This window comes from Chrysemys picta, chromosome 7, assembly GCF_011386835.1.
Source record: "Chrysemys picta bellii isolate R12L10 chromosome 7, ASM1138683v2, whole genome shotgun sequence".
Lineage (NCBI taxonomy): Eukaryota > Metazoa > Chordata > Testudines > Emydidae > Chrysemys > Chrysemys picta.
This window is the reverse complement of record NC_088797.1, coordinates 66,976,972-66,991,635: the sequence shown is the minus strand read 5'-3', so window position 1 is coordinate 66,991,635 and position 14,664 is coordinate 66,976,972. Positions and strand designations below refer to the sequence as shown.

Below are 14,664 nucleotides of genomic sequence, written 5' to 3'. Positions count from 1 at the left end.
CATCGGTGAGCTCTGGATAAGGCCCATATAGACAGGAGACCCTTGTATGTTGTGAAGCAGTTTACAAAACTGGGCATTATTTTGAAATCTCCTTTCAATAAAGGCCATGTGTCGGACCTGGTATGAATGTGTTTAAGATGTGCAATTAGCACTTACTCAGCTCTTATTTAAGCTGTAAAGACCTTGCAACAGTAATATATGCCTCTGCAACCACAAAGCTCAAGTATAATTCCTTCTCTGAAAGGCTTTCATCAGGACCTCCTGCTCCACTTGCTGCTAGTGAATAATGCAGCAATGGCCCTGCTGACTGGACTAAGCAGCTGTGATAATAATAGGGCGGCTTTTGGTTCTTTATACCGTCTAGGTATAAAGAGCAAGTTTGATATTAAACTGATCTTTGGGGATTCTAAAGTCTTTAATGGGAAAGCTATATTCATGGCTTCTTCCCGAAGCTTTATACTGTATTGTTCAATCCATGCACATATACCTCTTTCAGAGATTCCACTGTCATGCCTCAGATCAGCAGGTGAACAAAGCTTTAACTGAAATAATGCAGAAAACGTGGAGTCACCTAGTCATCCTCTTTCTCTCCAGCCTTCCTCACTTCTTAAAAACATCTGCTATATTTTCAGAGTTGTCTTCAGTTTCAGTCAATGGTGGGTTCATGATAGGACCTTTCTCTTACTGCCCATCCACCTTTCCTTGCTTAATTTTTAATAAGGCCATACCTCATCCTTCTAGAGATTTTAGCTCATTTTCTGCTGCTTTTCAATCTGATTGTATTTATTATTATTTTATTACCTTAGTGTCTATGAGCTTGTCATTGACCAGGACCTCATTGTGCAAGGTGCTGTACAAACACAGAACAGAAAGCCAGTCCCTGCCCCAAAGAGCTTGCAATCTAAGTATCTAAGTATAAGACAATGCACAACACATAGAGATAGATGGGAGAATACATGGAAACATTGAGATACTGTTGGTCCGTGTGGTGGGCAGTGGTACCAGTGACCTAACCATTGTAAAGATTTTTATAAGCATCATGACAAAGGAGAAATTTAAGGAGTTTTTGCAGCATCTTGGCTGACTTTGTCGGGGTGAATATTCTTTTATTATCATTCATATGAATTAGTGAATGTATACAATTATTAATATATCTACATACAGACGCACAATTGTGAGATTACACATACCCAATCTTGGGGAGTGTTCAAAATCAAAGCCCAGATCTAGAATTTGCAAATGATCCCCTGTATTTGTAACAGGCCAAAACTAAAACCCTGAATTGAAATACTCCTACACTTTGGATTATTTGAAATCCTGTTCTAAATTCTGAATAGTTTGAAATTCATTTCTGACTTTTTTGTCTATAGCCTGTCTCTGACTATATATTTTCTTCCCTTTCTCTTGGTACAGAATGGGTCAGATCTTCAACTGGGCAAATGTGCACAGCTCCACTGAAGTCAATGGTGCTATACCAGTTTATACCAATTGAGGATCTGGCACAATATGTTGCTCTGATTTCAGAACTTCTTTCATACTTATATGCGACAGATTAAAAACAAAGAATCAGCAGTGTTCATTCTGTAACAAGAAAAGTACAGGTGTGGGGGGTGGTTTTGTGTGTATGATGATTATTAAATAGGCAAAATAAAAACAACTGAATATTAAAATAGGGAAGATAAATAAGAATCAATCAGAGATAAAGTGTGCCCATATCCATCTTGGGTTTATAAACTTGCCCATGGAATCTCTATATAATGACTGTTACTTGTATTTGAATATGACTATGACTGTAAATCAGTTTCCACATGTAGGGTTCAGGAAACATGCTGAGGCAAGTTGGTGTCTACGTTCCTTCCTACTGTCGGTCAAACTAGGACAACGATATTCTGTTGCACATTTTGCTCCCTTTGTAGCAGGATGCCAAGCTCACCTGTCATGGGCTGTATCCTCCCAGGTCATCAAGTCCACCCCGGCAGACTGTATGTGCAATCCTTGTAGTGGAGTTTGGGATGGCCAACCTTCCTATTGCCTTTTTTAAAGAACTCTTAGGCAGTCTACTGTTATCCATATGTATGACATGGCCGACCCAAGTCATTTGCCTCCACGCTTAGCTTAGCTTAGCATGGCTGCCAGCTGTAGTACCTCACAATGAAGTACTACCGATGGGATCTCTATGTGTAACATATAAGCTCTAATTGTACTTTATTTGGCCATTGAACTATCTAGCCTTTTCTGAATTGGTTTTTAATGTATCTACCACCCTTTTGTATGGCTGAAAGGTTATTTTTATGTATTTCAGTGTTTGGCATTGGAATAAGACTAAGGACCACAGAGCTATAACTTAATATCTTTGGATAATATTAGGTATTTTCTAAATGTTTTGGCCACTGAAACCAAGTACAAGAGAAATTTGAATGTTCTGAAGCTTTACACATTGATTTGGGTCAATTAGCAAATGTGTCAATGGACAGTATTTTAATTTTTGTTGTGTAAATGTAGTACATTTGAAAACTTCTGTTGAATTCATTTCAGTTCCTAACAAATTTGGACTTTTGAAAATCAGGCCACTTTTATGTAATCTAAATATAGGTTTACCTACAGCCATTAGGTAGCTAGGTTTGAAAATTTTGATCAATAATTAGCAGACACTTTACTGATTATACTTTTATTTTAGAAGCAGTGTTTGGCATAGAATAATATGGCATATAGTTATAGGTAAGATCAATATAATTGTATTCATGAAAGTAACATTTAAGATTAATATCCAGGAAAAATCCTGAATTGCAAGTATTAAACTGAGAAAAGTTGTGGAAAGCCCATTTCTTGGAACATTACAAACTTGACTGGAAAAAAAATATTTGCAGTGTATGGTAGATAGCAATCCTAAATTGGCTAGGAGATGGACTCAATACAAGTCTTTTCTACCTCCAGCTTGTTTGACTTTTTGACTCTACAATGAAAGACTTCATTAAAGGCCTGCATTTTGTTCAAGAAGCTCTTGCTTTAATGCTCTTCTAAAACAGCGGTAGTTTGACATGACAGGCAGAGATATATTGTTGCCTTGGGATGCTTTTCTTCTTTTGATTGATTGCTGAATGGCTGAAAAATTAATTTTGGCATCTTTCCCTGAATCGCTTGATGTGCATTAATTTCATTGCTTGAATCATATTATGATAAGGAATATATATTCAAGACAGAAATGTATGCCACAGCTTAAAAAACCCCAAACTCTTAAATATACTGTAGTGCTTTTTACATTAAAAATATACAATCCTCTACCACCTTCAGGGTGTAAAGCTTTACACATAGTCTCAAAACAAGTTGGCTGGATTCTAGTCAAGCCATTTGATATGGTGGGCCAGTACTTCAATCACATATTTTACAGCGGTGATAAGCTGTTTACCTTGTTGGGTATCTTATTGAATCTGGCTCACGTATAGCTGATGGAAGTGGTATAAATGCCATTTATGTTCCCCTGCCATCCCATCTCCAGCAGAAGGGGGAGAAAGGAGAAGGCATGGCAGAGCCAAGTTCCACAAACCCAAATCCTCGGTTGGCTAAGGGAGCTTATTCTATTAGTGCCAGCAATGTAGATTAGAGCAGAACCCCTCCTATTGTAATTTACACTGGGGCTGGGCATCCCTGAACCAGGAAGTCACAACCAACTCTCTGCAACTGCCCTCTCAGTTGTGCATGAGCAGCTCAGTGTAGCAAAGAATCAGGGTTATTGTTCTTTGCAGCATGTGTGTAACGGACCCCAAGAAAATATAACATTTTATGAATCAATACTGAGATTTTGAAAGCTGTCTAAGGGAATTAGATATCCCAGTCCTACTAAAATCAATCAGAACTTGCCACCCAAATTCCCTAGGTGGCTTTGAAAATCTCAGCCAAAGAGCTTCACAAAAATGCCTTCTACTTCATCTCATATCAAAGCTTTTCTGTACCCATTGGCCATTACATCTGAAAATCTCTCTGTTCTCATAGTCTCTGCTGTGTGATGCATATCATAATAGGGATGCCGGTAAGAATAGAGTTAGGTGTTCATATTTGCTTATTAATGTTTCATTGCAACATGACCAGAATTTTCTTGCGGCACAGGCTCAGTTTAAAAGAACTGTTTCCATGATCTGTAAAAATGCATGTTGGATCAGCAGTTTTAAATCCACCCTTTCTCAAAAGGCATGAAATTGCTACTTTCTGTTTCCTTGTGTATTGTGCAATTGCATATCCTCCGGTTAGTGACAGTAACTTGCTGCAATGTCAAAAAAAATGTTTCATATATCATTTCCCCTACTCTGGTGTAGCTGGCAAGTTATTTTGGTTACTCTTGTGTCACAGCTTATTAATCTCACCCCCAAGGAGCATATGTTCTCACTGTTCATTATTACTGTGTTGATGATATGTCATGTGTGTAATTCTTGCAATCATGAAAGGCTCTGTTTTTGATAACACAATTCGCTAATAGTCAAAGGACTAATTATATGAAGGGATGTCTTATTGTAATTGAAACTTTTAAATATTTTAATGGAAAGTGATAAACTATGCAAATAGACGTTTTGGTAGTGGTGCCTATGATTTACATACACAGGTATGAGGAGGTGGCGTACCAGGTGCAAAAAAAAAAAGACCCAAGTTATCTGATTCACCTCTCTGGTTCATATGGACCTGAATTTTAGAGGCACTGAGTCCCTGCAACTCCCACTGAAGGCATGCTATTTTTGGCCAAAGGCTGCAGGAGCATCTTTGGGGAACCGTGTCTGTAGCCCCCCTTCTCAGTTTCTGTGGGCAAACCTCAGTTTGAATGGCAGGCCATTTCCAACAAACGTTATATGTGGGGTCAGACTGTGGGTTCTGCTACTGAGATTTCAGCAGGGATAGAGAGTTTGAAGGGATGCTCTACCACCACCAGAGAGTAACTGTATTTGGGCCCCAAAATTCTAAAAATATTCCTGAAAGCATACCTTCTTAAGAGCTCCTTAGGAGAATCTGCTGTTGGACACAGGTCATAGCACCTATCTTTATTACTGAACTGTCCAAGTGTAAAAGTGTTGTTTGCAATGTTGTTGTAGCCATGTTGATCCCAGAATATTAGAGAGACAAGGAGGGTGAGGTAATATATTTTATTGGAACAACTTTTATTGGTGAAAGAGACAAGTTTTCAAGCTACACAGAGTTCTTCTTCAGGTCTGGGACAGGGAACCAGAATGTCACAGCTAAATATAAGACGGAATAGATTGTTTATGCTAAATTTGTTCCACCTAGTATTTAGCTGAGTACTTTTTCCAGACCTAAAGAAGAGCTCTCTGTAGCTCAAAAGCTTGTCTCTCTCACCAACAGAAGTTGGTCCAATAAAAGACATTACCTCACCCACCTTGTCTCTCAAGAGTCAAAGGTCTTTTGTGCAGTATCAAAGTTTCTCTCACACTGCAGTACCAAAACAATGGACACACTTTTTTAAAATTTGTATTGATCTAGTTGTTCAGACAGTTCATGATGCAGCAGCGAGATGGGGGGGGTTTGGGGAAAGAAAAGCATTAGAAATTATGGTGATGATTGATGAATACTGGCCAAGTACTAAAATGTTCTGAAAACAAGCGAAACTTTACACAAACATGGTCAAATTATAAAACATTTCCACATATTCGCAGAATTTTCACAAAACAAAATCAGGAACTTTTTTGCCTAACTCTTTCCACAACTTTAATTCAGCCACTATTGTAATGTATTTGCACAAAATCCCAAAGAAATCTAAGTAGACCAGTACTTAATTTTTACTTTGCATTGTTTATTGGTGTTCAATGGAACCCTGCTAACCAAGTATTAATTGTCAAAAAAAAAAAAAAAAAAAAAACCTGGGCTACCAAATTCAACTAACTAAAAATTGATTCATGTGAAATCCACTGGTTATATTTTTGCAGAAAGCATTTTTTATTCACGATGCTGCATCTGTGTTTCTTTTTCTTAGATTGAGGAGGATACGTGGCAGAAATACTATCTAGAAGGAGTCTCAAATGAAATGTATACAGAATATCTATCTAGTGCCTTTGTGGGTCTGTCTTTCCCTGCAGTTTGTGAGTAAGTAGATATATATTAATTGTCATAAATTCCTTGCCTGCTCTCAAGTGAAATCAAAGGTTTCCATAGGAGGCATTTCCACTCTGTTACAATCCCAATATCATTGCCTCCTCAGATGGGATCCAGTAAAATAAACATTAAAGCAATCACTGTATGGAAGTACTCCAAACATTTTAATGTCTGTTTCCAGAAGAGACTTAGAACTAAGTAAACATTAACGAAAGACTAAATGCCAAGTGTGTTTGAAAAAATGAATCAGCAATCCGTTTAAAGGGAATTATTTATTCATAACTGGTGTCCAATTGTTTCTTCTAATAGTTCCCATTCTTTGGATGGTGCTTGTCAGCGTCACCCTCTTGATTCTTGCCCAATCTCAAAAAAATTATTCATTAATGTGAACGGCTGTAAAGGAATTGTATATACTGTAGGAAGAGAGTCATTTAACACATCATAGAACTGCCTGAAAAATGCTTTGAACAAACATAACTTCTGCCAGCAAAAACAGATCTATCTGACAATGAAAGGGGAACATGTGGGGCATTGACTGAATAGCCATGCATAGTCCGTAAGACAGTCTTATGCCTTACTCCTACTGAGGACTGAGTAACCTTTTATCTATCCAGGAAGTGCTCTGTAAGAAAGAAGTGAAAGTGCACAAGGCCACAATGACAGACATATCCACTCCAAACACTTGCAGAATAATTTAGGCCCATCAGGTTTCTATTATTGATGATGATGATGATGATATTTTCTATTTGAGTCACATCAAGAGGTCCCACTGTGTTAAGCACTGTTTACAGTCTAACTAGACAAGAGTTTACAGTCTAACTAGACAAGACAGACAGGGTGGGAGGGGAGATAGAGTCACAGAGAGGTGAAGTGACTTGGCCCAAGGTTACGTAAGAGATCCGCATCAACAGATCCTCAGGGTATCTGAGTCCCAGTCCATTCTGGCCTTATCCAGTAGACTATGATGACTCTCAGACCTAAATCTCATGATGACTCCATTCTTTCAGTTGAGACCAGGAGAGAGTGGGAGGGGCCAGGTTTCCAGGGAGTCACTTGCTCTTCTCCTCTAAGGTAGAATGACATTCTTTTTACATCCTTGCTTCTTTTCATGTAGAGTAATATCACCATAGTTTACAATATAACCCATGAGTGAGAGAAGCAGCATGATAAACAAGTGATGGAGCTTTGGTCATAAATAATTTCTGAGCGTATGTAGATTTAAACTAATCCAGACCACAAGTCAATGGGGATTTGTGTGAGGAAGGGGTTCACAATCCAGCCCTTAGTTTCCAGGGCTTGTGACTGGCTTATTAATAGCTAGTGTTTGTTTACCCTGAAAATTGTATCAGAAAATGTCTTCCCCTACGTCAAATGCACTAAACAGAAAATCACAAAAGCTACCATTCTACATGGTATTGAGCGAAGCCTAATATGCACTGTCCCCATGAACCAAGTTACAGGAACAAAATCTCCAAGCAAAACCTTTGTCAAACCCAGTCAAGTTTCTATATGGTTCCTAGAAAAAGGTAACAGAGAATGTATTCAGCATAGAGCTATCATTCATTCAACACACCGATAGAGCGGAGGTAGAATAATCAATAAAGAAAGGCTATTTAATGAGATTTAGGAACATCCCAAAACATTTGAGCTCTACTCAGGCATTTGATTATCTAGAGGCTTAATTATCTGTGTTTCCTAGTTTAAATTAAAGAAAAAGATATAACTCAAATATACCAGCAGTATAATGATAACACTATTCAATTCAGGTTAATTAAAGCATAGTGGTAATTAGAGTGTAGTGTTGTATATCACTGCGCTTGGCACATAAGTATTTTCATTACAGTAAAAAGTATCTATTCAATTTCAGATGACACATAGGACACCAAAATGTGCTTAAAACTGGTTTGTGAAAAGGAAAAAGAATTGGTGGACACTCTGAGTACAATCAACTATCTGCAAAATATAGAGACATTTAGAGCAATGTTTCCCATCATGCAGGGATCTTAAACAGCACGCAGCTAATTACATTTTAAAACATGGAAACTGGATGCAATGTGCTGCCCTTGTGGGCTCTTGGTTTTCATTACTAGTCTGGTAGATTTTCAGCAAACCAGAAACATAACTGCTTGGTGGATGGTGTGACAGGGTGCTATCAGCAGCACCCTGATCACTGGCATTGCTACAGCCTGGAGAAGAAGAAGGCTGCTGGCCCAGCTGAGGGCAATTCCACACTTTCTGGTGGGGATTGTGAGCACCTGAGTAACAATCACAGGGCTAACAAGGTAATGGGGGAGACTCTAAGGAGAGGAAACAGGAAGCAAGGGGCAGCTCCAGAGGAGCTCAGAGAGTGAGCCTGGGCTGGGGAGCGAGAGCTGTAGGGAAGCCTGTCTTTGCGCTAAGCCTGTTGCATGGTATTGTTATGTCCGAGAGAAATAAATGCACACCGTGGTGAAAGACAAACAGCCGAGTGTGCATTTGTGACTGCAAAACCATCGAACGTGGCTAGGCAGCAAGGTTCACCAGGTAGCGACAGAGGTGCCCTGTGACAAATGGGCTGCCACTCAGTCCAGACAACTGGATGCAAAAGGATGCAGAATTAGTAGTAGTTTCTATGGAGATAGGACATTAAACACTTTAGAAGCATCGCCAGCTTTTTCCACTATTGTAAATGGACCCTCCAAGTCAGAAGGGGAGGGTATTCATAACTCATTATGGAGACTTTACCTGCTAAAAGATGGTGGCCAGATGCTACTGCACAAGTTTTATTCAATCTAGGGACATCCCAAGACTTGAACAAACAGAAATTCATAGCTGTAGGATTCTCCAACATTTTGCTCTTCAGTAGATTTCTTAATGCATCTTCTCTTCTTGTTTGCCATGAGGGTCCTGTGAGTTCTCACTTCTCTCACAAGATGGGAGCCCATAGAAATTGCCATTAAAAAGTCAGCGTTTTCCAGTACTTTCTGCACCAGGGTATCTGACATACGGTGGTATGTCTCTACATTTAGGGTCTTAATTATCTTAACTGCAGTGTCTCAGATACTGTGGGGTAAGAAACACTGACCAAATGCTGTGCTGTTAATGGCAGCCCCTGTACATACCGTACAAACAGCTCCCATGTCCCTGACCTGTTGCTTATTCAACCTCGGTTTGATAGTGCCTGTTCCTGTATCACCAGCACAGTCACTATGGGTATGTCTTCACTGAAGCTGGGAGTGTGCCTCCCATCTGGAATAGACAGACTCTTGCTAGCTCAGTTCAAGCTCAGACCCACACAAATCCTTTGATCTGAGCTTGGAGGATTATCCTGAGCCCCCATCAGTGCCACAACATCCACACGGCTATTTTTAATATGCTGACTCAAGCCAAGGTAGCGTGAGTCTGTCTACCCGGGCTGAGAGGCATGCTCTCAGCTTTCAGTGTAGACATACCCTAAGTGCGTAACTCTTCCCAATAGGTGGAGTCATAAAGCTGTGCCTTCTCCCAGCAGCTGTACCCTGAGTCAATATACCTACTCCACTCCTACTTGCTTTAATTGGAGCTAGAAAGAGTTGTGCAACAACAGCCTCATAAATCAATCTGAGAATATGTAGAGGTCTTGGAAGACAGATATTCAATATATGGAACTCCCCCTTTTTGAATATATTACATCTGTTTGTGAAACCTATTACTTTACCTAAATATGAATGAGAGAGGGACTAGATTCCCCCACATTTCCCTTCATTTTTAGCCTCAAACTTACCAACCACATTTGCAGGGAAATGGTTAGCTAAGATTGTAAATTCTTTGGGACAGGGACTGTCATTTATTATTTGTTGCTCCTTTTTAACCACAGTGCCTAGTCAAAATTTTGGTTCCCAGGGGTGTTCCAGTAGGAAGTAGAAATTGGTGATAGCCAATTATTTTTTTGATATGATTTTGTTTATTTACAAGGAATCTACAAAGTCCTGTGTCTCTGAACGCAGAAGGAATCAAAAAGCCAGAAACTGCTTTTTCTTACAGCACCGAGAGAATAGTTTTCAGCTTGCACCCTGTGACATCAGGCATCAGCTCTGCTAGCTGGTGCACCCTCTTCTGGTCGTGTCATGCCGCAGTCACTTATGCTCCAGAGACCCATGTCACTCCCAGGACCACGGCATCCTCTTCATGACACAGCCCTCTGGCTGTGCTGCACTCTGTGCTCCCCCCCTTTCAGGGGACAGTATTGCAGTCCCTTAGTCCAGCCACTTCCTCAGTGGTGAGTGGAGGCGGGGGTGGGGATCCGGGTCTGCCCACTACTCTGGGTCCAGGCACACGGACCCTGTAGATGGCCGTGCTTGCGGCGCTTCCTCTGATTTCCCTGGTCACTTCCACGTGGCCCTAGCATCCTCTTTGCCCTTGCCTGCAGATCCCTGCAACCTGCCAGGAGTTGCCTTTGGCTCCCCAGATCTCTGCCTGCAGCACTGCTCTGTCCGGGGTGCTTGCTGCCTTCAGCCTGCAAGGCAACCAATCTGTCTCCCTCCTCAAGGTCCAGGGAGTGACTGAAGCTGTTCTGCTCTGTAGCCCTTCTTATATGGGCCAGCCCATCCCAGTGTGAGGCAGGCGCCTCAGCACAGACCCCAACCCAAAACCTTTCTCCAGGGTCAGCCACTGTGCTTTGAGCTGCTCCTTAAGGCTGTCTCTCTCCCTCAGTCTGTTTGTGTCCAACCTCAGGCCAGTTCTACACTATACACTTACTTTGGTATTACTGCATTGCTCAGGGATGTGAAAAATCCACATCCCTAAGTGATGTAGTTATACCAAGCTTAATCCCCCCAGAGTAGACAGCGCTATGTTGGTGGGAGAGCTTCTCCTGCCAACATAACTACCGCCTCTGGCAGAGGTGGAGTTATTAAGCTAGCAGCAGAGTTCTTTCCCATCGGCTTAAGGCATTTTCACCAGAAACATTTCAGTGGCGCAGCTGCATCAGCACAGCCAATGCAAGTTTGTAGTGTAGACCTGTCGTCAATTTCTTTGTGATCTCCTTCTCCCTGCCCATCCATACCAACTCAAAGGAACATGTAGCAAAAGCTCCTGGGTGGATTCACGCACACCTTTTGTTTTAGGTGTGGGTTTATATTTACAGTCATGTTAATTGAAGGGTGAGTTCACACCTACCAATCTCAATGGGGTTTTAACTCAACCCATAACAAGGTTTCACCCAGTCATAACAATATGTTTGTATAATGCCTAGCACAATGGAGCTCAGCCTGGTTGTGGCCTACAGGCATTACTGCAATATATAAACATTATTAATAAAAATAAATAATAACTTTTATAGATAATAATATACTACACTATCATTGCCTGACAGTGGTTAAAGCTATGTGAAATTCAGGGATTTCACATCACAAAGGTGCATGCAAATATTTTTCTGCAATTTCAATTTTCATGGATTTGTATCCTGCCTCCCCTTTTAATTTCCTTATGAGCTTGAAAGAACTCAACCCGCCCCCCTGCCCCACATAAAAAGAGAAACTCATTCAAAGCTACCAAATTTTAACTGATTTTTGTGGGTGTGAAACCACACAAAATTACATAAGTAGCTGGAAAGGTGTGTTGGATTTTTTTCTGTCTCATGCACCAGCAAATCTGTCAGCTAAATTTGGACTTCAGAAACATCATTGTTGCTGATGGTGCAAAAAGGCCAAATGAATACAGTTTGATTTTCATTGCAGAGCTGGTGGATAGAAAAAATAATCTTTTGACTTGTAAACTGAGATAATATTTGATCTGGAAATTATGGAGAGAAAATGAATATGAAACCCTACAATGTCATTTTTTAGATTCCCTTTTCTGACTAATAGCACTGACAGATAAGACACCAAATATGCTTACTGTGCAGGCATCATTCTTACCACCCACCAAATGACAGCCTTTTCTCAGATTCATGACTGCTGGCTGCAAATGTCTCTACTCACCTACTCGTGCCCTTGCCAACCACCACTGATTTAACTGAAACTGTTAAAATATATATTTATGATGACTTGTGGAACCCCTTGAATATGGCCGCAGATTTGGGTTGTCTTGAAAATGTGATTCTCTACACTTATTTGTGTAGCGTTAATGAAAGTGGACTCAGATTTACATCTGGGTGTGCAAGGTCCCTTCCAAGGTCACCCACTTTTCTCATCTCCATGGATCAATCCCCCATTTACCTTTAATATCTTTAAATAGCGACCCTTTCCACTCTCCATGATTTAAAGAGGCTAGTTCTTTGGCTCCTTGGGGCCACATTCTGTGGATCGCTTACCACCACTTACCACCATTGCTTACCACCACATATAAAATAGTTTTATATGGGGATGGAGTATGATCCAAACCTCCCTGAAGCCAACAAAAAAACTTCCATTGATTTTATTGGGTTCTGGATCAGGCCCAGAGAATGTGGGCCTCCTGCTCCTATCATTAAAACTAACAGGAAAATGACTGTTTCCCCTGCCAGATGCTAGTTATGTGAAGAACAGGACCTGATAGGTACTCTATGATCCCCAGAGTGCAAACTGATCCCTGGTTGCAAATCAGTCCCTCGGGAACCCATCAGTGCTTCCTTTGTAAACATGCCTTCTCAGTCACTGCACACGGTCGTGCTGATAGCTGTTTTCTGCTCCCCTTGCATGATTATAGCTGGGTTATGTTCCATATGTCCCTGAGCCAGAAGACCTTTTTAAGAGTGGGGGACAGTGCCCTCTACTAGGTGGTCCCTACAGTGAGCCTGCAGGGATGAAGCTACTTGGCATTATCGTGAGTTTTAGCAATAACGCCATGAAAGGAATGAGAATTTGTGTATTATCTCCCAAGACATCAGGGAAAGTATTAACTGAAGTGCTAAATTACATTTAAAATGTTGCTGTGTGAAGCCATTCAACTTTATTTGTAGAAAAATATTTTGACCAATTTCAAATAATTTATCTCCAAATCATCTATTGTATTCAGGCTGTGGAAATGAAAAGTTGCATACTTCCATTCTTTGGCTGTGAACATGAACAACATTTTCCATGCACTGACTCTGTCAATGGGTATTTTTTTTTTCAGTCAGACATTCATCACTTGCAAAATATAAAAGCTAATTGTGTTTCATTTTATTGGTCAGAGGGGATTAGGACAGAAGACGTGCCTTGAAAATATGGCATCTCTGTGTCTCTCACAGCTGAGACTGTAGTTAAAATTCTAATTTGACATGGAACTACTAATGCCCCATTAACTAAGGTCTGTATAATAGATTATGTTGAACTCCCCAGTAGACTGATTCACCTCTCATTTACCTTGGTGTAACTCCAGTGACTTCAGTGGCACTGCTACTGATTTACACCAGTGTAAAATGCATGGGAATCAGGTCTTTTGTATGACTACAGGTCAATACAGATAGGCTTACGTATTTCTTGATCCACCTCATGGTATGTCCCTTGTTTGGGGTTTTTTGTTTTCCCCTCACCTCTTGTCAGGATATATGGACATTTCTGTTTTGCCTCTTATAATTCTCAGTTTAACCACTTTTCCCATTTAGACTTCAGTAATGCATGTTTTGAACAAATTTGTGATAATGTGATGAACAAGGTTGTATAATTGTGAAGTATTATTGATTATTAAAAATTATTGAGGCAATGGAATAACCCTCTTCTCCCCCTTATATCCCCCCTGCAAAAAAAAAGGTAAGCTTCAAAACAACAGTGGAGCTGCTCCATGGCCATTACTCTAACCTCAATGATGCAGTAGTGTTTGTGTCTCCTGTACTGTCCTTGCATTGTGGATTTTGACAAGTGGCTCCACATAGTCATTCATTGGCCATGCCCCTGCCTCACTCCATCTGCAAAAATTGCCATAGATGAGAAACTGAGTGCCCCATCCCAGGGAGATTCTGCTCCTTATGACCCTTCCCATTCACAAGTGGAAGGGAGGACATGTAATTTGTCTTGATATTAATAAAAACGATATAGTTAATGACATACTGCACAGTATCTCTCACATATTGAAGCATAGACGTCTAGAAATCCACCACCCTCTGCATTTGTTGGAAATATATGGGATGTGCTCACATATAGCTGTCTTCAAGGTGCTGAAAACTCTAGTGTGATCCAATAAATCACCTAAGCAGGTGCTTACCTTTAAGCATGTGATTAGTTCCATGAAGTCAGTAGATCTATTTACTTGCTTGAAGTACCTGCTTAAGTGCTTTGCTAGATCTAGCTAGAATGTGCTACAGTGTACAGGTTTGAGCCCCTAATCAGAATGTTGGATCTCAGTTCATTGATTTAGAGGACAGAAGAAAACTCCCATACTCCCTGTCAGTATAAAGTAGTGGGTTGCTGACCCTGCATTTAATAAGCTGTCCATAGTATTTTTTCATGGACTGTATGCAATGTGGTAATTTCCACTCCACTATACAAGCCTTGCTGAACTCACAATATTTTCAGACAATGTCTTTATCCAGCAGGAAAGAAACATTTGAAATTTCTGTTTATCAGACTCTTAAAGGACACAAAGTACTTGGAAATGCCTATGTTACGTGATAAAAGGGAAAGCAGCAGTCACTAGACCTACTTTAACATCCGGAAT

General features: G+C 40.4%; 1 protein-coding gene across 35 annotated transcripts in view; it reads left to right on the top strand.

The window, feature by feature from the left end:
- The window catches only part of KCNMA1 (potassium calcium-activated channel subfamily M alpha 1), an 873,581-nt gene that overhangs the window by 689,100 nt on the left and 169,817 nt on the right, over positions 1-14,664 (top strand). For all 35 annotated transcript variants that reach the window (XM_065551703.1, XM_065551701.1, XM_065551699.1 and 32 more), the window contains exon 15: positions 5,972-6,081. In XM_065551703.1, the coding sequence (XP_065407775.1) occupies positions 5,972-6,081 (110 nt within the window). The remainder of the gene's footprint in view (positions 1-5,971; positions 6,082-14,664) is intronic.